The sequence below is a fragment of the Scomber scombrus genome, chromosome 6, assembly GCF_963691925.1.
Source record: "Scomber scombrus chromosome 6, fScoSco1.1, whole genome shotgun sequence".
NCBI classification, from domain to species: Eukaryota; Metazoa; Chordata; class Actinopteri; order Scombriformes; family Scombridae; genus Scomber; species Scomber scombrus.
This window is the reverse complement of record NC_084975.1, coordinates 33,650,248-33,675,026: the sequence shown is the minus strand read 5'-3', so window position 1 is coordinate 33,675,026 and position 24,779 is coordinate 33,650,248. Positions and strand designations below refer to the sequence as shown.

The following is a 24,779-nucleotide window of genomic DNA, read 5'->3' as shown; positions in this document are numbered from 1 at the left end:
TACCTTGTGCTGTCACAGCTACCTTGGCCTATGAGGAAGATCAAAACAAAATTAATTCTAGTATTTACAGGAGAACTCACACTGCACCCAACCACAACTTATTTAACACCCCTCTCTGGTGGTCTGCAACACTAAGGGCTCATAAAAGAAGAACTGAATTAGAACTGCAAGGAAAGAGGGGCAAGAGGGAAATAGTGCCTCATATAAGAAAATCTTCATCTTGAAGGATTTGGCTGGTGATTTTTCAATAATTGATTTTTATTATTGTCAACGGATCTCATGTAAAGAGATAAACACATAATGAAATAATCCACTAAATATTTTGCATGTAACTAAAGCTGATATATCTTATTGCTCTGTGCTTTAGACCTCCATTCCAAAAACTATTATGACAAGAAGCACTGTATAAGCACTGTATAGAGACTGGGCAGAGCACATTAACCAGACAAGATTGTTTTTAGACATTATATAATTCACATTCTCTGCAACTGATAGAATCTGAAACGTTCCCTCAGATCTGTAGCAGACATTTTTAGTAGACCTGATTTGGAGAAATACTGTAAGTAGTCTCAGGTCACAACACGTTTTTATTCATATATATATATATATATATATATATGTCTCATACAGAATTTACTCGAATCATCATCAATCATAGTTTTCATTCATTAGGTCTCCATACCATCCAAATCCTTCAAATGTATAGATATCCAGAAGTTATACCACTAAAACCCCTAGATAGGGCACTGTTCCAAATGTGAACTGCACAACTGCTTTCACACACAGCAAGCCAACCAGCAACTGATAGCCTGCTTCTCTATAAGCTACTTCTATAAGCAATGATTGTATAATAACCTTTTTGTGCAGTGCATTACAAAGAGGAATAGGACAATTGGTGACAAAAGGCATTACCAAAACAAAAAAACAAACAAAACTATTAGATGGTATTAGAGCAAGCAAAGATTATGACATTTAAAGAAGTACATTAGAGTGAAATATCTAACTTAAGAAATTATTGCTCTGTTAATAAGATTGAAATACTTTATATGGGTCAGGGGGTTGAGTTGTGCTAGTGTTTATTATATGAAATGAGGCAAAGATGGCTAGTGAAAAATTACAAAGAAAGAAGGAAAGTGACAAAGTAGAAAGAATAATGAATAATAATTAGAGGTAATAATGATGAAAAACAATGAAAACAGAATATATGAATGATGAGTCTTATGGGGTTGTAATTTTGGGGGGACAGACCACAGGGCAGGCCACAGGGTGGAAGCTGGGGGCAGTATTTTAAAAAGCAATGCAAAGCCTGGAAAAAAGTAACAGAGTTGAGACAAATGTTTTTGTGGGTGTTAATCGTGGTGGGCCACTCCCAGACCCATTGGAGGTGATTGACTTGTCCCAATGAATATTTCCATAGTGCGCCCCAGCACCACTACGTTCATCATATTCATGGCCCGTGTGCTAACAGCACGAAGGCCCTCTTGTATCCAAAGGAAATTATTAGGGCCCGAGCGCTGACTGGTGTGAAGGCCCTATTGTATCCAATGGAATTATTATTATTAGGGCCCGAGCGCCGACCAGCGCGAAGCCCTATTGTATCCATAAGGATTATTATTGTCCCTTCTATTGTTTTCAAAGGGATTCTTGTTATTATTCTCCATTTTAAATTGCATTTTTGGCAGTCGCAAACATCATTTTTTAAACATATTTTTATTAAACTTTTTTTGCAAAGCAGGTGTGACAAAGACAATACAAAACATGGCACTAGCAACAGTGCACCAAATACAGGCAATAAGACCTAGTTCAGAGGTAGGAAAAACTAATCACAGAAGAGAAAACAAACTAATAATGATAACAATACAATAAAAAATAAATAAATAAAATGAAAATAAATAAACAATGAATAAATTAGGAGTTCAGGGAGTCCAAGGAGGACAGCATAGTACATACTACATGTCAATATATCAAACTATGGCTCTACATCTTTTGTCCAGGCCAGATCTATAAGCCCTGATCTCAACCTACAAGATGCAGTGGCACCCAAGTAGTCGAGAAACGGGTCCCAGATCCGATAAAATAAGAAGGGTTTATCCTTCAATGCTGTAGAGAAAGCTTCAAATGGAATGACATTCATTACAGTTTGCTGCCACTGAATGAGAGTGGGAGCCTTATCGGTGATCAATAAGGCCATGATACATTTCCGGGGAAAGTGCAGGAGGATGTGCAAAAAGTCTCTGTTGCGAAAGTCAGCAGGTAACTCATCATTTAGTCCCAACAGGCAAGTCCTTGAGCCCAGATGTAGATGGCGCCTAAAAATTACATTAAACTGTTGAATATTGTAATCCAGAACTGCTGGACGTGAGGACAGCTCCACAAACAATGAATAAATGATCCGACAGAAAATTGATATTTAGTACATAGCTCTGACAAAGTTGGATTCATTCTATGTCTGGCTTCCGGAGTGATATAGAGCCTATGCAAAATCTTAAATTGCCTCTCCCAGGCAGAGTTAGACATCAGGACACTGGAGGGCTGGCCACACAGGGCATTCCAGTCTTCAGCCTTTATTATACCCACGTCAGATTTCCATCTGTCTTTCACCTTGTCAGAATTATCTGCATTAAAATTACAGAGGGCCCATTAAAGCTTTTTGGTGAAGAATTTAAGTCGCATGTCATTTACCAATAGGGATTCTATAGGAGAAGTAGCCAAGTCCTCCAGTGAAATCTTTCAAATTACACAGAATAAAATTTCGAACTTGTAAGAATTTAATTAAATCATTATTGGTGATACCATACTTGCTTTTCATTTGTTGGAATGTAAGGATTGAACCTCCCTGAATCACGTCCCCAATAACTTTAATACCCTTGTGCCTCCAGGCAGCAAAACCTGCCTGAAGTCCAGGTTGAAAGTCAGGGTTTTAATGAATAGGAGTTAATAGGGAGAAGCAATTACGGTACCCTTCCAATTTCCTGACTTTACGCCAAATGTTCAACATATTCTTTAGAATCATATTGTCTTTCACTAGAGTTGCAACTCTGTCAGGAGAGATATATAATAATTTCTGCAAGGGGATGCTGCCTAAAGAAGCTGATTCGCAACTGAGCCAGGTAGAATTGCGGTCATCTATGAACCATTCCAGAATAAACTTAAACTATGCAGCCCAAAGGTAAGATGAAAATGATGGCGCTGCTAAACCACCACCTTAACAGGTAGACAGAGGAAGCTGTATCTTATCCTGGGTCTCTTTTTACACCAAATGAATGACATGATCGCAGTGTAAAAACTTTCTTTGACACCATAAGTGGTAACATCTGAAAGAAATACAAGAGACGTGAAAGAATATTCATTTTGATCAGATGGATACGATCTAGAAAAGACAGGGGCATGCCACACCATCTATCAAGATCCTGTTTTATAGTTTGTAAAAGAGGGTCAGCATTTAATTTATATAAACTTTTAAACACTGCTAGACTTTTACACCTAGATATACGAATCCTGCTGGAGACCATCAAAAAGGTTGTGAGACGTTTGGATTTAATGTTTGTGAGGAACAAAGAGGCATGAATTCACTTTTAGAAAAAGTTATTTTATAACCAGAGAAAGAGCCATAGTTATTAATTAGCTCCGTCAATTTAGGAATAGAATGTGCAGGGGAATTTAAAAAAATCAAAACGTCATCAGCGTACAGCGAAATTTTAGGCTGACGATTATTTACAAAGATTCCTCTAATACTAGTGTCTTGTCTAATGGTGGCCACTAAGGGCTCCATAGCTAGTGCAAACAATATCGGGCTCAGGGGGCAGCCCTGCCTAGTCCCCCGTTCGATATTAAAATTACTAGACCTGAGTCCATGTGTGATTACCGCTGAGAGGGGTGATGTGTACAAGATCTGAATCCATTTAGTAAATACCTCCCCAAAGCCGAATTTTTGGAGTGTGAAGAAAAGATAGGGCCTTTCCAGTCTGTCAAAAGCTTCGAGAGAAATGACCAAAGATTCTGCACTGTACAAGGAGGAATGCTGAATAATGTTAAGCAAGCGTCTCACATTATGTGAAGAATACCTTCCACGTATAAAGCCAGTCTGGTCGTTAGCAATGACAGTGGGGAGAACATTTTCCAAACGTGAGGCCAGGATCTTTGCAAGAAGCTTCAAATCTAAATTTAAAACAGATATAAGTCTATATGAAGAGCACTCTTCAGACGGTTTCCCCTTTTTTAGTACCAGTGAGATATTAGCCTCCATTAAAGATGGAGGAAGAGCCCCAGCAACAAATGAGGACTGCAGCATTTCAAATAGAGGGTTGCTTAGAATGGTGTTAAACTTTTTGTAAAATTCTGCATTAAATCAGTCGGGGCCTGGGGCTTTGTTGTTGGGGAGTAGCTGGATACAATTCCTAATTTCACTCAGAGTTATTGGTTTGCACAAATCGTCTCTCTGCCCATCTGTACATTTTGGTAGATCCACCTTTGAGAAAAAGTCAATCATATCTTGCTTTAAGAGTGGATTGAACTGTGAAGTGTACAGCTGCTTATAAAATATTTTAAAAGTGTCGTTAATCACTCTATTATCATAATTATGTACGCCAGTTGGGTCCCTGATATACAGTAGTAGCCACTTCAAAGTTCCCATTCAAGCTGAAAGCCAGCTGAATGGCAGCCGACTCCCAGCGGCTTGAGCAACCCCCTCCTTCTCCTGGGAGTGTCTATCTTTTCCTGTAAACCCACCTATTCATTGTAATACAGGGTATGACCAGGAGATGGTGCTTCTGTCACAAAATAGCCCACATTCTGATGTTCTATGAATTTTTACTGGTCATCCGAACCAGTAAACTTAACTTACTACCTAACCTAACTTACTGACTTTTTATATGCACGCACCACAATTTATAAAAAAATATTCTAAATTTCAAGGAAGACCATGACTGAGCAAACAATAGTGTCCCATAGTGGGGGCACAAACAGTGTCTTGATCTTCGGTGGGGGAGGTGGAGGTGTCCAGGTACATGTAGGTGGGGGGATGGTTGAGTGGCTGTTCCATTGTATTTCAAAGCGACAGACACCGTATGAATGATGCAAACTCACGGTGTGTGTGTGTTTGTGTGACTAGCGTGTGAGAGAATTCAGTTATAGAAAAAGAAGAAATTGCTCAGTAAATGAAACAAATTGATTACAGAATTGGTACAGAAATTAATTTTGACGTCTGCGAAGGGAAAGATAACTTTGCCCTAAATGTATAAAGGGAAAAAATAAAATGTTATAGCCTACTGACTGATTATTTTGTTATTGAAACTAACACAAAAAAAACAAAAGAAAAAAGCCTTTTCATATTTCAATTTTAGGCTCAGATCAATAATACGAAATGGAAAAATGGGCCACAGGACTGCTGTTGATAATACGCAAAGCAAGGCGACGCAGCTTTATTTATACAACGAAGGTCCCCCCACCACCAACACTAGAAAGCCCCTGCGCAAAACGTCGGCTGACATGTGAGAGGACAGCCGGTTTTCAGCCTGCGCAAGGCTGAGAAAGAGCTCGGATGCCGCGACGGGGGGGGTCCCATTGTCTTTCAAAGCGAATGCCCCCTGTCCCAGAGTTGAATCAGGACGTCTGCTTTTACAGTTTTTTTTACACAAGTATCTAGTACTGCATACTACATGACTCAGAAGAACAAGCTTGCACTTTTTAATCATAATGCGTTGTGTTAATTGATCGGCTGTGTTGTGTTTTACCGGCGCACAGCACGCGAACACACACCTGTGCATTTTTTATGAGAGTAAACTGTCTATATTATAATACTACGTATTAAATAGCGCGTCCTGTTTTGAATCAATTGCATCCTTCTAATGGATTAACTATATTGCACCCTTCATTAGATAGATAGATAGATATACTTTATTGATCCCAAGCTGGGAAATTATAGTGTAGCAGCAGCATTACACAGACACATAGTGACGATACAGTGACAATAACAACAACATATAGTATAAGGCTACTTTATGAAGAAGAATAGAAGTAAATACAAGTTATATTAGTGTATAAAACTAACTCGGGTCTCCTGCACTAATACCTGCGCCTCCCCGTGGAAAAATGAAGCATTGCAACTGGTTTTCACTCAGGCAGCTTAGGGGCGTTTCCACTGAAAAAATAGTCCAATTGTGTTTTTAGAAATTCCTCAAATTTGGGGTCATGATTCAGAAATGTACTGTATCTCCAAGGTCTATTCTGACACATCAGATTTAAGTTATTTATAGATGGGTGCGTGATCTGATATAATGATATCTCCAATAGTGCAGCTCTTAACATTACTTAATGCGACTTTAGGGGTGAGAACGAAGTCAATTCTACTGCATGTGAACCCCAGAATAAAATGTAAATGCTTTATCATTAGGGTGTAAAACACGGCAGGTATCTGATACAGCTCTAGCTCTCCTAGACATTGAATTTTGTACTGAGGGTGACTTATCCATTACTGAGGAAAAGTAACAGTCAAAATCTCCAGCTATGACTGAGTCTTCACCAATCCAGTCAGCAAATAAGGACATAACTTGAGAGATGAAGTCATTAGACTGTACTGGGGGAAAGTAAACATTTAGGAGGGATACCAATTGGCCATGGAGATGGCCCTTTAACATTACATATCTACCAGATTTATCAGAGATAGTTTGGACATCAGACAGAGGTAGATGTTTATTTATCAAAATGGCAACCCCCCTACTCTTACTGGTAAAAGACGAGTTAAAAAACATGCCCGACCCAGTCATGTTTCAGCTTTGAGTGCTCATTAGCAGATAGGTGTGTTTCTTGTAGGAGGGCTATATGAACATGTTCCTTTTTTTAAAACTCAATCTTTTTCCGCTTAATAGGATTGTGTATATCCCCTACATTCCAACTGCAGATTTTTTTCGTGTGGGTCTGTCAATGGTCATTTTGTATTAAGAAAACTATGCTGGCTACATGTGAATGAGAATACTTAAAACAACTAGAGCTCCCTGAAGCTAGACTGAGACACAAGAGATACAAAGAAAATAGAAACACTGCTTTGCTAACATTTAAAACATAACTATGTACAAAGAACAACAAGCAAAGATAATGGATGCACATTGGGGTCAGACTTTGGTCTGTTACACCCGTCAGGGGTGTGAGCTAACTTCCTTACTCAAATAAAGGAAGATGCTGGACCAGCTATTAATCTCCTTTCAAACCTTGAACTTGTAACAACATCTCAACTGCTGGCCCGCAGCTCTAATCAATAAAAAAAAAATTATAGTCAACAGTGACTGTTTTAGCAACCGTCTATTTTGTGAGGAAAAAAGAAAGAAAAAAAAAAAGAAAATGATCCACACTCCAGCAAGCATTAACCTACCGACCGTGTAGATACAGAGACAGCATTAGCTATATGACAAAGGATATAGCTATGCCAGTCCCAGTATCTTGGTGTAAAGTTTTATGCTCACCAGATCCTCTAGTAGTCAAACCTGACATTTTCAGAGAAGTTCAGTAGATGGTCATGGTTGCCTGTAGTGTATAAAATGATGGGAGGCTCTCAGTCAGCAGGGGTCATGGAGGGAGATCCTCCACACTGTGGCACTCTATCCAAGAAAGCAGCCACCTCTTTACGATGCTTGAAGAATTTCTCGTGCCCGTTGTGTTTAATCCTCAACACGGCTGGGTACAGCATGCCAAAGGCGATCCCTCTCTCCTTAAACTGGTTTCACCGGGTAAAATTCCTGTCGCTTCCGTACAACAGCTATGGAGAAGTCCTCAAATATCATGTTTGGGGCGCTGTTGTAGACTAGGGACTGCGCTTTCCTTGCCGCCTGCATGATCCAGACTTTATCCTGGAAGTTGTGGACCCTCATGATAACAGCCCGGGGCCGCTGTCCGGGGAGGGGACGGCGTGTGAGGGCACGATGGCAGCGATCCAGTTTAAGGGACCCACCTTTGAAGCTCACCTTCAATAGCTCCGGCAGCTAGGTTTTGAAGAAAGCAATAGGGTTAGTGCCTTCGCTGTCCTCAGGTAGCCCGGCGACTCGTATGTTGCTCCGCCGGCTCCTATTCTCCAGATCATCGATCTTCTCCAGGGCCGCCTCCAGCTTGCTCTCCACTTCAGATAGCTTAGTGATGTGAGTTGCTGCGGCGTCCTCAGAGTTTGAAATGCGGCTATTAGCTTCTGTAATTCGTGTATCCAGTTTGACGATTTTGGACGAGCAAGCCTCGTGTTTTTCTTCAAAACCGGGTCAATCTTTTTGTCAAATGAAGCCTCCACACCTTTGGCCACTTCAGCAGTTATTCTTTCCACCAAGCTGTTGGCGTCAACTTGACCCAGAAGTGGCGGCGTGTTGTCCGCCATGTTAGCTTGGCTGCTCTGATCTTCTGAACTTCTACAGATTTAGCGGATTTCGCAATAAGGTTGAGTTTTCTCTGAGTGCCAGGCATTGTCCTACCTCTAGACTAGGACGTCCGCTCACTGTGACTATACCTTCTATGAGAAAAATGACTATAAGGATACTGAGCTGCGGGAGCACAGACAAGGTGCTGCTACTCCGCCATTTGGGTCACGTGACCCCCCCCCCCCCTTTTATAGGTCTTGCAGTATCATCTACAGCAGTGAATTTTGATCCTTCGTGATGAATTATGAAATGGCCATAAATCCAACATACATGATCCTAGGAAGCCCACACTTCTTGTGCTTGATAAGAGTCCCGCCATGAACAGATCTATGTGTCAATACTGGCTCTGAGTTATAGCGCCACCTACTGGCAAAAGGATGTTGTGTGTTTTACACTTTGACGTCCTGTGGGTAGCATGTTGATCAGAGCCACCTCAAATTTAGTCAGCAAAGCCTCAAGACCTTGGAGATTGTATATTATAAAGTTGGTGACTCTCTGTCAAAAGGTGTTGCCATGACGACGCAACACATAGCCATAAAGTCAAGCCTTATAACTTGACTGCACCGCTCTAATCTTTCCAAATTTCATATGCTTGTTCAGAGTCCTGGTGTAAAGACATGTACAGGGTCATATTTAGTGACAGTCATAGCGCCACCTAATGGAGACAGGAAGTGACATGCGTCATTCTTTGACTAATAACTCCCAGAATCTTAAGTAGATAAACCTGAAATTGAAGCACCTAAAACATAAGACCTTGGTGATGCTACATTCTGCAGCTCATGACCCATAATCAAATACTGTTGCTGTGGCGACACATTCTACGCCATGACTTACGATGATGTTTTTGAGGGGCAAGGGATGCCTCTACAGTGACGAAACTTGACACACATGTCTGGAGTGGTGCCAGGTAACATCCTATATAGGTCAAATGCATGGGCGTGGCTAAACACATCTATGCTTCGATATTGTCTTTTAGTCATAGCGCCACTGACTGGACACAGGAAGTCAGCCTTACGTGACAAACATCATCAGATGTACATGAAATTCACATGGAGTGTTCTTCATCATACACTACAACATGACTTATGATTAGTGGCTGTGTGTGTTACTTTGTGGCTGTTTTCTAGCTCCACATAGTGAACACAGGAAGTGATATTTCACCACTTGATGCGATGTCAAATAAAAGCCTGCGTATGAAGTCGTCTACGTGCACGCCCTCCAACTGCACCACAGCCCGACATGCATGGGGCACGAGGGCCCAATCATCACTGCTTGCAGCTTGAATTGTATTTATTATTACATGCAATAATATTTATGAGCATTTCTTTTTAAACTGCATATGCTGGCAATGATGAGTGTAACATTTGTTTTGCTGTGCAGATGAGAGTATGAGTGAATGATTGGATGCATTTATTTATTTTGATTTATTCTTGTTTTATTTTTGATCTGAGCCTGGTCCTTGAGTGTTCCTGAATTTACAAGAAATAATCTAATCCAATGTAACCCTTATTATGAAATCAGGTGTTGATCCAAAGCTGTGGCACCAGTTTTGAATTAATACTGCCATTTCTGCAAACCACCTGATGCGCATGAGTTCAGTGCCCCAAAGCTTAAAAATCGTCCAGCCCTGACAGTATCAAAAATCTTCATCTTTCACTAGCTATAGTCAACAGCAATCATGGTGAACTTTGAAACTCCAACGACAAAAAAAGATGGCTCTAAATCCTGCAACCATGAAACACAACAAAAACAAAATTGCTCATATAAACTAACACACATTTCTGCATCTATATGTTTTTCCTATATCCTAAATCCTTACCCTTTCCTGTCTGTTCTCATGTGTATGTTGTCAGCTGCTGAAGGCTTTAACCCCAGAGGAAAATACCTGCTGTCAACATGGCCTCTACTTCCAGGATGGTCAGAGGCGTGTTGATTACATCCTGACATATCCTGTGAAGAAGCCAGCAGGGGGACGATCCAGTCGACAGTCAATGCACCTGCTCACTGAAATTGCTGGTGCCCGCAGCCTGCGCTGTTCCCCCTGGAGTCGTGACAAACATGTCCAATACCACCAAGCAGAAATGGCGAGAGACTCGTCATTATCTCCACCATCATCACCAGAGTCCAATGTGGAGCTGGGCTGCCCAGGAGAGAACTTTGATGGCCAGGAAGATCATAAGTCATTCAGGAGGGAAGAATTTGAATGGAAACTACGAGAAATGGGGCTGGAGCTAGAGAAAGACGAGGATGTGAGTTCTTTGTATTAGATAATAATTAATGTCAGAAAATATTCTCTAGGTGAAAACCTCTTACTCTTTAAGACACCATGCATTTAAGCACTGCAGCTAGTGCTGGAGCAACAGTATCTGTGTATCCCAGAGACATCTGTTCCAGCTGAGCAGCTGATCCAACCGATCACCATTTAGATAAGCCATGCATGTTATTTTATATAAAATCGGTAGAACTGAAATTCGGGAGTGGGGAGATTGGTCCATGTACAAAGCATAATTCATCTGAGATAGGTTGTCTCATGTATTGTGATATGTATGTATGTATGTATATATATATATATACACATATATAGATATACATATGTTTCAGAGTTTCCATTAGCCGTTTTATGCCGGTTTTTGGCCAGTATGAAATGTAACTGGCCAGCAGATTAAAATGTCCGGCAGGAAATACACCAAATAAATACATGTATAAACTCATTAATAACATATTAAACAGTAGTATTATCATATAATATTATGCAATATAGCCTATAACATATGCTACCAAGAACAACAAAAACAAAAAAGTTTGGTTTTCCCTCCGTTTCATTGAGGAATTCAGAGTGTTTGATCATGTCACTGAGTGCAGCACTTCTAAATCCTGCCACAAATAAATGTGAATAAAATGTAGAATTCGGACCAGACATACAACTACTATAGAATAAAGTCTGCATGTAATGCCAAGGAAGGAAATTGTAGTTATATCCGCAGGGTCGGTTATGGGCTTATGGGTTATTTAAAAAAAGCTGGATCATATGCAGCGGTTCACACTGAGCCAATTGGCTGTGTTTATGGGCTTACATCAGTGCCGGTCCTGGCCTCCCTGGGGCCCCTAAGCAAAATTCTGTCAGGGGCTCTGACCCATGAGCCAGCTGCCATGTAAACCTTGCTAGGCTTACTAGTACATTATTCAAATTTGTGTAAAAAATATGAAAAGCTAGGGCTGGGGTCGGCAACCCGCGGCTCGGGAGCCGTATTTGGCAGCCCCTCTGCAGTGGCACCCTGTAAAAATAACAACAACAAAAAAAAAGAAAAGAAATGTTTGTTCTGCGAGAAAAAATGCATACTGTCAAATCACACTCTTTAAGGCAGCATTTTTCGCTGCTGTAAAGAGTGTCTGCTGCACATGGAGGGCTCAGCCCCACCCCCGCTAAGAAAGATGAGAGAGGACGAGAGGAACAGTAAGTCTGCTTTGATTTGTGTAATTTGTCAGTTATTGCATTTGCTTGAAAGTGTCAAGCTGATGATGAGCGATAAAAGAACGATTTCGCTGCAGCTGAGCAGATCAAATATAGGATAGGCTACTTGATAGACAAATATGGAATTTAGTCATAACTACAAACTAGCTTATTTTTTATGTTTACTCTTAAGATATTAGGCTGTAGCTATATGTTTAATTAAGTCAGCGTGAGACCCTATTGTTTCTGAAGTGATTATTATCACATTATTTTATGGGCCCCGCAAACAGGCAGGGCAAAATGGCTCGACAGTGCCCCCTTGAAAATTGAGCCCCTGGATACAGATTGTCGTAGAAGAATATAATTTGGTATCCATATATATCATAATTAGACGCACCAAAAAGTCTCTGGAAGCCATACTGTGTGGAAGAATGTGAAAAATCTCTAGGTGTGGCAGCAAACACTTCAGGGTGTCGGGTCAGGACACTAATTTTGATTATTCAGGTGAGAGTGTGGGGGGAAAAAAGATGCAGAGTCCATGTAGAGATTTGACTGTTCATCTAGTCATTTGAATATGTATGTGTGTGGTTCTGCAACAACAGAGAACAGCAATACAGATTGATTAATAATTACAATCTGACATAAACAACAATACAAGACATAATTACGGATATATAACAGCTAATATCAGAACTGAAAGCTATTAACCTTAGCGTAAAAGATAAAATAAGTAACACTGAATAAATGCTCAATAACAGTCAACAGTGTACATTCATATTAAAACATAAAATAACAAATACAATGTACAACAGACTTAACTAGCTAGCATAACTCTCATTAACTATCATCAATTAGCACAATCCAGCAGCTAGCTCTTAACAATGAAATATTTTGGATGGAAGAAACACCAAATTACTCCTTTTATTGCACTCATGGCGACAAATAAGCTATCACACAACATAACAAACTTAAAGGACCTTGTAACTTAATTATTCATGGGCGCACACAACAAAAAAAGTCTGTTTGACGTTGCCGTGGTGAGAAACTAAGGTCCTGCAGTCCTCTCTCTGTCTCACTCGCTTTACAGGTGCAGGCACGCAGAGTGAGTGATGCATTCGTGTGCACAGAGCAGCATCGGAAATCAGAGACTCAAGCGAACGGTGCATGGGAGCACAGCCTTTTTTACACATACCTTAAGTCCAACATGAAGTCAGCCATTATGGGTCAAAGTGGCAATTTTGACGCTGTTTTGACCATTTCCAGTTCGCATATTTTAAGGAGCTCCTCCTTCATATTTGACCTCAGCGACAGGAAGTGTTATTTTACCACTTGGTGCAGTGTCCAATAATAGCCTGCATATGAATACGTCTACCTGAGAGCCCTCCAGCTGCGCCACAGCCCGACGTGCATGGGGCGCGAGGGACCGATCATCACTGCTTGTAGTGTTGCACGGTCTACCAGTACCCACGGTATACCGCGGTGCCAAAACGTCACAGTGCCTACTATACCATAATTTCTACACAACGGTACTACCGTTGAACACGGTGCCAGTGGGACCCATAGTTTCTGTAAAAACAAATCTGGCTTGTGAGCACAGCTGCCTTGTCCCGCGCTCCTGCACTGTGGCACTCACGCCACATCTCATCTCTGCAGCTGCAGTCACTCACAAAACACAGACAGTCACGGCAGAGGCAGCAGACCTGAGCGGCGGCAGCTCTGAAGATACAACATGGCTTAGTACAGGTGCTAATGGGACCAACAGTGTATCTCCTAAATTACCCCAATAATAATGCCTGGAATGGTATCAAACTTCTACAGTAGTACAAATATGGTCTTTACTCATAAATCGATGCATTGGAAAGTTTGTAAGTACACCAGGAGTTTATGAAAATAACACGTACCTGATGGCTTCTATTCTGCTGCTACTGCTGTAAACATCGTCGAAATCTCACGGGATCCCGCACAGAGCACGAAATCTATTGCAGGAGATCACGCGAGATTTCGACGATGTTTAAAGCAGTAGCAGCAGAGTAGAAGCCATCAGGTAAGTGTTATTTTCATAAACTCCTGGTGTACTGGTTGTTTCAATTCAAACTTAAATAAATGTTATTCATAAAAATATTGGTTTGAGTCTTTTTATTTTTTACTTAACCAGTAGAGTTAAAATGTAATGCATTAAATGTATGTTTATCATGCAACAAACAATATTAAGCAATTCTAACTTGTGTAAATATATTGCACGTTCATAAAAATAATAATAATAATAATAAAACAGGCTGTGGTATCGTGATACTACCCGGAACCGTGATACTTTGGCTGGTATAGTATCGTGGGTATTCATTTTGGTATCGTGACAACACTATTCTATTTTATCAATAGAAATGATAAATAAGAATTAATAATAGCAGGGCACCAGCCTGGAAAAGATAGCCAATTGATTCAGTCTTGTTGAATGTATTGAGCTTTCAGTTTGGAATGCTGGTTAATAAAGATCTTAATGACTATAACCAAATCCAAAAGCATTTATTTTACAAAGATAACAAAGCAAAACACACAACCGGAAATTTAAAATTACCTAAAAGAGTAAAAACACACCATATCGAATATAACTAAGTGTACCTATACACTTAGGTGTGTGTGTGTGTGTGTTTGTGTAACATGTAAACTGCAAATCACATGGTGACCGAGCACACAGCATGCAGGCAATATTGCAGAAAAAGAAAACTACATAGACAAAAGGCCAGACTATTTGGACTATTAAAACCATGTGTGCTGCTAGAAGCAAAACTGGGTTTATAATGTCGTAACTGTATGAGTCTCTGTTTAAGGCCAACTGGTGAGGGATAAAGGTACCATGTTAGTTGAATGTAAGGTATGAATGCATAGACCTTCAAGGCTATTTTTGATTGTTTTTTGTGAGGGACGTACTCGATAACATCAGCTTGACATTGTTAAAACAACAATTAAAACATAATCATGGATTATATATATATCTCACACCTCTACGCCTTGAAGGTAGTAACTACAAACTGATAAGTATACTGCCAGTAGTTTCTGTAGGCTGAGAACAACTGACAACATGTCTTAATACAAACAATTTTGAACTACATCAACTTTGCAATTTAGCTTAAGAGCAAATCATTTCACCAAAACAGTATGTGATCTGTGTAAAACGTTCAATCTTTCGATCTTTCAATATCAAAACTGTCTAAATTTTATTTCTCATCTAGAGCACTGGCATAGGTTTCTTCATATTTATCGATTAGGTTGCAATGTGTTAAGATTTTGTGACTCACTGTCCAGTAACATGAAGTGCATGGGTGTTCCCCAATATATTATTGATTTCCATCAACAGTGTTATAATGTAGAACTGCAAATGCATGTAGATGACACTGTTCTGTACACAAATGCAAAAACAGCTGAGTTACCAGCTGCTAACCTAACAATTACATTGGAAAGGATCACACATTGGCTTGATCAATCATGTCTGACATTTTACAGAGGTTTGCGAATTTTAGACTATTTTTTCAAATTTGTGTGTGGTTTATAATACCCTTTCTTTGTATTACATTTGGGTAGTCAGCATTCTCTGTGAAAGCCACAACTCAATGGAATGCTCTACCTGATGACATGAGGAGCTGCAGTTTCATCAGTAAACTACTTTTAAAACCACATTCAAACGTTTCCTAAAACCTTCTCAGCCGTGAAAGCACTGACTCTTTTGACTGCAACTTTGTATTTTGGAGATATCTTGTGTTTTTATTTTTTGTTATTGTGCTGTTTATGTTTTAATATTGACCTACTGAAGATGCAGATGAAAATTAGTTACGAGCTAACTACTTCTAGTACTACTGAAAGTTCCCATTACAGCATTTTAAATGAAACTGTGGCAGTGAAATAATGCAAAAATTGTTGTTGTGACCATTTGGAAGAGAAAACAGTGCATCAGCCATAGTACACTTTGTAGTACCTGATGCAACTCTCCTTGTCTCACTTGGTACATAACTTTTTGCATACATTGTGCATTGTATGTCTCAGGCAAAGATTCCAGGAGTGTGCTTTGTGAAGATCCATGCTCCCTGGAATGTTCTCTGTCGAGAGGCCGAATTCATGAAGCTAAAGATGCCCACAAAGAAGGTAAGAGTTACTGTCTCTCTTCATTATTTCTAGGATCTACTTTTCTTTTATCACTATTTGCATTACTCAACTTACTGTCATGGACTTTTTTTGGGGGCTTTTTGTGTTTTGTTATTTTGGTGTTACTATGCTACACTTAGATCTTCAGGTCATTTGGCTTTTTTTTTTTGTTTAATTGACTTCTCTTGGAGGACTTACTTGAACTATTATTATGAATATTTTTTTAAACTTTTTATTTTTTTTATTTTGGGACAGCAAAACACAGAGCACCATATGAAAACAGCTTTCTGCTGTCACAAAATGATAACATATTTGATACAATACAAGACCATACACACAATCAAAAACAAACCACAAAACACAACAGAAAAATATCCGAATAACTAAAATAAAATAATCTTAATTTACTCCAATACTTGTTATTGCTGGCCACTAACAACCAAAATAAATACTAAGGGGGTCACACTTTTTAAAAATCCTCTAGGGTTGCGTGCAGTATATGAGATAACCATTCATAATTTTCTCCATTTCCACACATCATATTTGAACTACTGAAAAGTTCATAGCAGATGTGGCTCCATATAGAAAAGTAAAGTGCATAAGATCTGATAACGGTACAGAGTTTACCGGGCAGGAGTTCCAGTCTTTACTAAGGAGTAACGGGATAAGGCATGAGACTAGTGCATCCTACTCACCTCATCAGAACGGAACTGCCGAGAGGGGTTGGAGAACCTTATTTGAGATGTCCCGATGCATGCTATTGGAGAGTAACCTCCCAAAGCAATTATGGACATATGCTGTACAGACAGCAGCTCAGATCCGTAACAGGTGTTACAGTAAGCGACTAGAGCAGACACCTTACTGTGTTTTCACAGGAAAAACACCTAACCTATCTCACATGAACATATTTGGCTCAGAATGCTATGCATACAAGCAGGATAAGAAGAAGCTGGATTCTAGGTGCACAAAGGGAATCTTTGTAGGCTATGATAAATATAGTCCAGCATATAACGTGTACTATCCTGAGACAGGAAAAGTCCTAAAACATGGGCTGGTGAAATGTATCACCAAAGGTAACGCAGACAGATTTTGACTTTGGGGACAACATTGAGTGTTATGGAGATACAGCACCAAAGATAGCCAACCAGGGTCAGGAACAACCTAAGGGGTGTAAGTCCCACTCAGACAGAAAATACTCAGAAAGAACAGGAAGAAAGCAGGTATCCTACCAGACAAAGGAAGGCTCCAGGCCACTTAAAGGAGTACCAGTGTAAAGCTGAGTGTAACAATGATGAGAGTGAAAATGTTGATTATTTCTACAGAGTGACTTATGGTGTACCAAAAACACTTAGAGAGGCTATGGACTCTAAGAAGTCAAAAATGTGGGCTGACGCGATGGAAGAAGAGATGAACTCTTTAACAGAGAATGAGACTTTTACTCTGACCCCACTGCCACAGGGCAAGCAAGCAGTGGGAGGTCGCTGGGTATGTGCAGTAAAAGAGAGCTCAGATGGATCTGAAACGTGTAAAGCCAGATATGTCGCAAAGGGTTATGGTCAAGTGGAAGGGATTGACTATAAAGAGACTTTTTCACTGACAGCCAACATGACCTCTGTCCGAGCATTGATGCAGGTGGCTGTACAAGAAGATCTCCTCCTACATCAAATTGATGTGAAGACTGATGTGAAGGTTTTGAAATCAAGTCAAAAACAGGGAACACTTGGTATGTAAACTCAACAAGTCACTGTATGGTTTAAAACAGTCCGGGCGCAACTGGAACATGTTACTGCATGATCACCTTACAGAAAATGGTTTTGTACAAAATGATGCTGATCATTGTGTCTACAGCAGAGAATCTGAGAAGGAGAAAGTGATTCTGTTAGTATGGGTAGATGACTTACTCATAGCAGCAAGTAACAACACCTCACTCGGTGATGTAAAAGAGATGTTGAAGAGAAGGTTTAAGATGAAAGATATGGGTCCACTTAAACACTTCCTGGGTATCGATTTTAAACAGAGCGAAGGAGAGATCAAAATGACATTAGAGAGAGCTATACACATGTCTTTGAGTGGGAGTGTTGAGTATAATACTGAATGGTGCAAAGCCATGTTTAATAGCCTATATTACGTCAGCGTGCGTGCCTGCGTGCACTGCTAATGTCATGTGAGCATGCGCAGAATAAACGGTCAAGTTGAATCCCAGACCAAAGTGATGATGGCGGCTATGTGTTTTCCTTCCGGTGAATTAGCCACTAGATGGTGTTAGCTAGCCACTTTGGATGACTGTAACTACGCGATAGACTGCTGCAAGAATGTCTAACGTAACAATCCCACCCACTTCAAATTGGCACATAATCATCTTGAGACAGCTTTTTCCCCCGTCATTCCTGGTTGCCGTGGCGACACAGCGAATTTCGATGTCTTGCCATGAAATTTCAAACCTTCATAACTTGACTCCACATGGTCTGAGCTTTTCCAAATGTCATATGCTTGTTCAGCGTCCCGGTGTGAAGACATGTACACTCTCATATTTACTCTGTCATGGCGCCAACTAATGGCGACAGGAAGTAACTTGCGTCACTCTTTCACTAATCTTAAGTATTTACACCTGAAATTGACTCAGCTGATACATAAGACCTTGGTGATGCTACATTCTGCAGCTCATGACCCATCATCAAATACTGTTGCCATGACAACACATTCAACGCCATGAAATACGATTACAGTTTTCAGGGGCAAGGGATGCCTCCACGGTCACGAAACTTAACACACACGTCTGTAGTGCGACCATTTAACATCCTATATACTTCAATGGGAAGGGGCGTAACTAAACGGCTCAATAGCGCCCCCTTGAATATTTCAAAATTGAACCTCAGCCTTCCCGATAGAAGAATGAAATTCGATAGGTTTATGTATCATCTCCAGATGCACAAAAACGCCATTTGGACCCATACCCTAAGTCCAACAGGAAGTCGGCCATCTTGGGAAAAATTCTAAATGTTGGCATTTTTTTGGCCATTTCCAGGCCACATATTTTAACGAACTCCTACTCTGGATTTTATCCGACCAACTTTAAATTAGCTCAGAAACATCTTGACACATAGGAGATGAAAAGTTATCAAAATCTTACTAATTACTTATTCTTGTTGGGCGTGGCTGTGCGGACAATTTCGATGCTTCGCCATAAAGCAAGAAGTCCTTATAACTCCTACAGACATTGTTCCATCGACACTAAATTGATCATGCAAAGGGTCCCGCCCTGAACACATCTATGCATCAATACTGGGTCATATCCATAGTGCTCACCTTGATACTAGCCTGGGAGACTTTTGGGTCATTGGATTCTATATTGCAGCACCTCTCTCGCTCGGGCAACTTTGAACTCCTCACTAAAGCTGTTAATCAGGAGTGTTAGCTTATTTGTGCTGTGAGCGATGCTGCTCAGGGTTCTTGGCAGTCCCAACGATTGAGGCGGTGTCTTTCAGAGTGTAGTCATTTGTTGGGATCAGATGGGATGCAGGTACCTCCAAGAGAGAATTGGAACCGTTCAATCACCTTCCCTCCCTTCAGCACTAGGGACCTGGATTTTTCCGGCTTGAAACACAAGTTTTTAAAGTGATTAGCCTCTCCAAACCCTGGAGGATCCATCTGGTTCCCGGAACTGACAATGTTGTGACTGTCAAGTCATCCATAAAGGCTCTTATCGGGGGCTGCCGGACTCTGCACTCTAGCCGACTTGACCAGCATGTTCATGGCCAAGGAGAAAACGGTCACCGAAATGGTGCACCAGGTGATGATCCCCTTCTCCAGACGGTGCCACCCAGATGTGACGGTCCCAGAGGTGAACCTCAGATTAAAATTCATATCATAATAATCCATGATGAGGTCTTTGATGTTGCTGGAGCCTCTCTGATCAGCTGTGTTACCACCCAGTTGTTCTCCAAGCATCCTGGAACCCCTGGGATCCAACATTTGCTGCAGGGCTCGTTGTCTATAAATGTATCTAATATATTGTCCATTACACAGTTCCAATCACCACCCACAATCATAAATGAACAGCTATATTTAAGCAATAAATCATTCATAGTAGAAAAGATGGATATATTTATATTGGGAGCAGCATACACATTAAGAATAGCAATTTTTGATTGATTGATTGATGATTCATCACATAGCAACCATTTGAGTCAGCCTCAAAGTGATCAATGATGAGCGGTCATTTTTTATGTATTAGTATTGGCACTTTCTCTACTTTTACTATTAAATGAATAAAAATACACTTGTCCTACCCAGTCTTTGTAAGCATTTTATGTTCTTCATCAGTTAAATGTGTCTTTTGTAACATTACAATAGAAACATTTTCTTGCCTGAAAATGGATAATAACCTATTTCGCTTAACTGGATTTTTACAGCCCTTAATATTAAGGGAGCAGATTTTAATAGAAGATTGAGATATTATCATGGCACACTGAGTGTAAAATATTCCTTTGACCAAAAGGCCTTTTGTAAACCATCTGGTACCAGTGATCCCAGAATGAATCTCCCCACCTCGGTTTATGTCAGCCGGTATATGGCTATTGTTGGAAGATTAAAGTATTGACGGCTATAATGTCTGGCTATAAATATACCAGATAAATGAGTTATAAACCCATTAACACCAGAAGCGCTGGAATTTCATAATTATAGAACTGCTCATTTTGACAGCTAGATTCCTAACTCTATAATCTTTCATAGAAATTCCGTAACTACTACCACAGAGCGAACAGTTTGACCCTTCTCAAAGCCTCTGAATGAGGCTATGACATCACCTCCTGCTCCCTCCCACCACACACACTCACAAACACAATCCTGTGTAAGGGCGATAACTATAGGCCTAAATGTACAGTTTTAATGTTGTTCTAATTGGAGTGGATGGAGGAGTCAACACCACAACTATAACGATAGAGGAGAACGAAATCGTTGGAATCACTTTCAGAGCGATTTGATGAACGATAAAAACTCTGACTGTCAATCAAAATCCTTATTTATTTATTATAATGCAGCTTTGCTCCTCTCTCACCACGGACTGATGCACTGTAAATTGGAGCAGGATGATAGAGGTGATTTCTTTAGAGAAGTCTTTATTATTACAAAGATGCTGGAACTTTGTTCTCTATTATTATGTTAAAAAAACAAAACAACATAGTTAGTGGATCTCTGTAAGCAGATCTGTGCTCATACTGTGTGTCACTGCTGCAGGGGTGTACTTTCACACACTGCACTTCAACATGTGCTGTGGGTCAGTTTGGCCTGTAAATACTGAAACATCACAGCAACTAGTGTCTGAAATACTTCTGATCAACACACTGAATCAGCACACACCACTGAACACTGTTGCTTTTCTTTTTATTTCTCCTACAACATACTACAACAGTAACAGCTCATTAATATTTAGCTGCAGTCACAGCAGGAGTGTGCAGCAGATACTGGACACGAGACCTATGCTACAGTGTAAGAGCCGAAATATATATATATATATATATATATATAATTTATATTATATTATTAATATTTTTATTGTGATTAGAATATATAAATATCCTATAGGCCTACTTGGTGTGGCTGTAAGATTGCTCCTCTGCAGTGCGTACGTTTTCTGAGAAGTGAAAAAGTTGTTTTAGAAAGGCTAAACACCAGCAAATATGGATTAAAGCAGATCATTTTGTCAGGTAAAAACATGTTAGACATTTTGGTAATGATTAGGCCTACATCTAGGCTATATTTTTTCATTAAATATTAACGTTTTAACTTTATAATGCTAATGAAAGCCATGTCTTGTTCCTTAGTATGAACTCACTTTCTCATAAGGATCCATTTACCCAGGAGAAGTCGCTGTTATTTTCCACCTCTGATAGAAGGTTTTATTTTTTTATTTGTAAGCAGTAACAAGAAGTAACAACAGAGCTCGAGACCGCTAGTGACGTTTCTTTGACACAGGCAGTTGCTAAGGAACCAAATTGCAACATTAACAGTGGGAAAGCTGTCCTGTGGAATAGGCGAAATCCTGTGCTGTCAATATGATCGTCTATGGCAGAAATGTAGATATGATTATATCTTCTTTGCCTTTAGTCTAATTCATTAAAAACATTTAAACTATTTTAATCTAAAGTACAGACACTTTTAGTAAAAGTCAGGTACCGAATTGTATTTTTTTTATTCAACAAAGTTATGACACATCAAAATGACCTTGTGGCTGTTCACATGAAATACCATAAGATTGACATAATCTTAAAGATATTTTGTCAATAAAACTTTTTTTAACGTTTTGTTTTTCCTCAGTTTCTTTGAGAAAGTCAGAGTGTTTGGTCACATGACTGATCCACCCTGAGCTATGAATAGCTCAATAGGTCATTAAAGTCCCCTGATTTCGAAAACGAGGCAAGTTTATATAGACACAATGAAGTTGTGAATGATATGGAAATCAACATGGAAAAAACAATGATTTGGGAATTGGAAGACAAAATCGGGAAAATTGACTGTTATGGTCTGATAATTGACGAAACATTTAACATTACTGTAGATAAAAAACATGGTCTCATCATGTATCTGAAATTGGAAAGGGAGGGGAAGACCGAAACAAGTTTCCTGGGAAATTATGACATGTACACAAGGACTGCACAGTGTATTTACGGCAAAGTTGTGGATGCATTCAAGGAGAGAGGGGTGGACAGCAGTCGAGTGACGGGTCTGTGATCCGATGGAGCCAGTGTCATGACAAGTGTATACTCTGGAGTTGGCTCCCTCGTGAAAAAGGAGAGTCCCTTTGCCATCCAAGTGCACTGTGTTGCCCACCATGTGGCACTGGCAGCAGCAGATGCATCCAAAGCAGTCCAAACAGTGCACAGTGAATTCTGTGTACTCTTTTTACAAGTACACTGCAACCAAGACAAATTGGCTTCGTGACCTCAGTGCCACCTTAACCGATGAGGACATGAAGAGTCTCAAACAACAATGTGCTGTGCGGTGGCTCTCTCTCTGCAAGGCAGTGGATGCCATAAAGAGCTTTGACTTATGCACTTTCAGATGTCCTGCCAATAATGAATACGTTAAATCTGTGTTTCCAGAGGGAAGACATTAATTTAGCCAACATAAGACCAATGGTGCAAGCCTCTCTAGCCGACAACCCAGGCCCAGAGGAACAGACCTTAATGCTTGGCTTTGTTGACGGCGAGTTCAGAGGCATCAAAGTGACACAGGCCACTGAGAAGTGTGCATTTAGCTCATCGAGGAAGCAGTACATTGAACCCCTGATTGATGCTCTTGAAAAAAGATTCCCCAGTGATAACCTGGACATCCTCAACTGCTTCGACACCATCTTCAATCCTGCCAGATACCCAGGAACTGACTGGTGGGTCAATATTGAATATTTTCTTTTAAGTATTTAAAATTAGTAAAATTAAAAGTATATTACTTGCTTTGTTAGTCTTCTTGTACATGAATGTTTTGAGTTCATGGGACCGAAATAAATCAAACAAAAAAATATTGTGTAACCTAGATAACTGAAGATGATTATGTTTTCCACAGACCTCCAGCAATATGCTGAAAAAGCAATCGAGTTGTATCTGTAGGAAAAGCTCTGAGTTTTTTTCTTTCAAAACAAACCTGTTGAAAGACCTGGTGAAAAATGTAATATCTTATGGGTCCCAGAAATGGGCATGGCAAAATGGCTCCATGGCGCCCCCTAGGACACCTTAAAATGTGAATTTCTTAAATCCAGATGGATGTAGGAGAACGAAATTTGGTATGCAAATGTATCATGTCCAGATGCACAAAAATTGGGGGGGACAACACCGTCCGTCCAACAGGATCAAAAATTTTTACATTTTTCCTTATTATACAAAGATATTCTAAAATGGCCTGGACAGTTTTGTTGGTACCCCGGAAATATTCTAAATAATTTATATTCCAAACAGTTTTCTTTATTTAGCGCCACATATGTCTTCAATCTTGTGATCAGTCATTAGGCCCATTTAAATGGAGAAAAATAGTAACTCTACTGTTCAGTATCATTGTGTGCACCAAATTGAATGTGGACCAGAGAAAGCAAAGGAGGATATCAAAAAGAAAATTATAGACAAGCATGTTAAAGGTAAAGGCTATAAGACCATCTCCAAGCAGCTTGATGTTCCTGTGATTACAGCTTCAAATATTGTTAAGAAGTATAAGGTCTTTGGGATTGTAGCCAACCTTCCTGGACGTGGCCAAAAGAGGACAGTTGGGCCCAGATTGAACAGGAGGATAGTGGGGGTGGTCAACAAAGAACCAAGGAAGGAAAACTTCCAAAGAGATTCAAACTGAACTTCAGAGTCAAAGTGCATCAATGTCTGATCACACCATCCGTCGCTTTTTGAGCAACATGGCTCCATGGAAGAAGACCCAGGAGGACTTCATGTTGAAAGAAAAATAAAAAGTCACAATTAGGGGTGTGACGATACACTCAGTTCATGAGACAAGATGATACACAATATTGGGTTAATGAGAATGAGACGACAACATTTTAACGCTATTTTTAGGAAAACTTCAATGATTGGAAAAATAGTCCTTTATTTGACTGAAAGTCACACATGCAAAAAAATGCAGGTATATTTTGAAATGTTTGAACTAATCATCTTGTTATGGGTGTCACTTCAGTTCTACTTCCTGTATATGAATTATCATATGCAGTATGTAATGTGCAAGCACTGTAAAAGCTCCCCCATAGATAGATAGACAGACAGACAGACAGACAGACAGACAGAAATAATAAAATAATACCAAAA

At 39.9% G+C, this 24,779-nt stretch overlaps 1 protein-coding gene across 1 annotated transcript in view; it reads left to right on the top strand.

The window, feature by feature from the left end:
* Positions 1–24,779, top strand: part of LOC133982539 (anoctamin-1-like) — a 205,529-nt gene that overhangs the window by 390 nt on the left and 180,360 nt on the right. The window contains exons 2-3 of the mRNA XM_062421594.1: positions 10,247–10,642; positions 15,883–15,981. Of these exons, the coding sequence (XP_062277578.1) occupies positions 10,247–10,642; positions 15,883–15,981 (495 nt within the window). The remainder of the gene's footprint in view (positions 1–10,246; positions 10,643–15,882; positions 15,982–24,779) is intronic.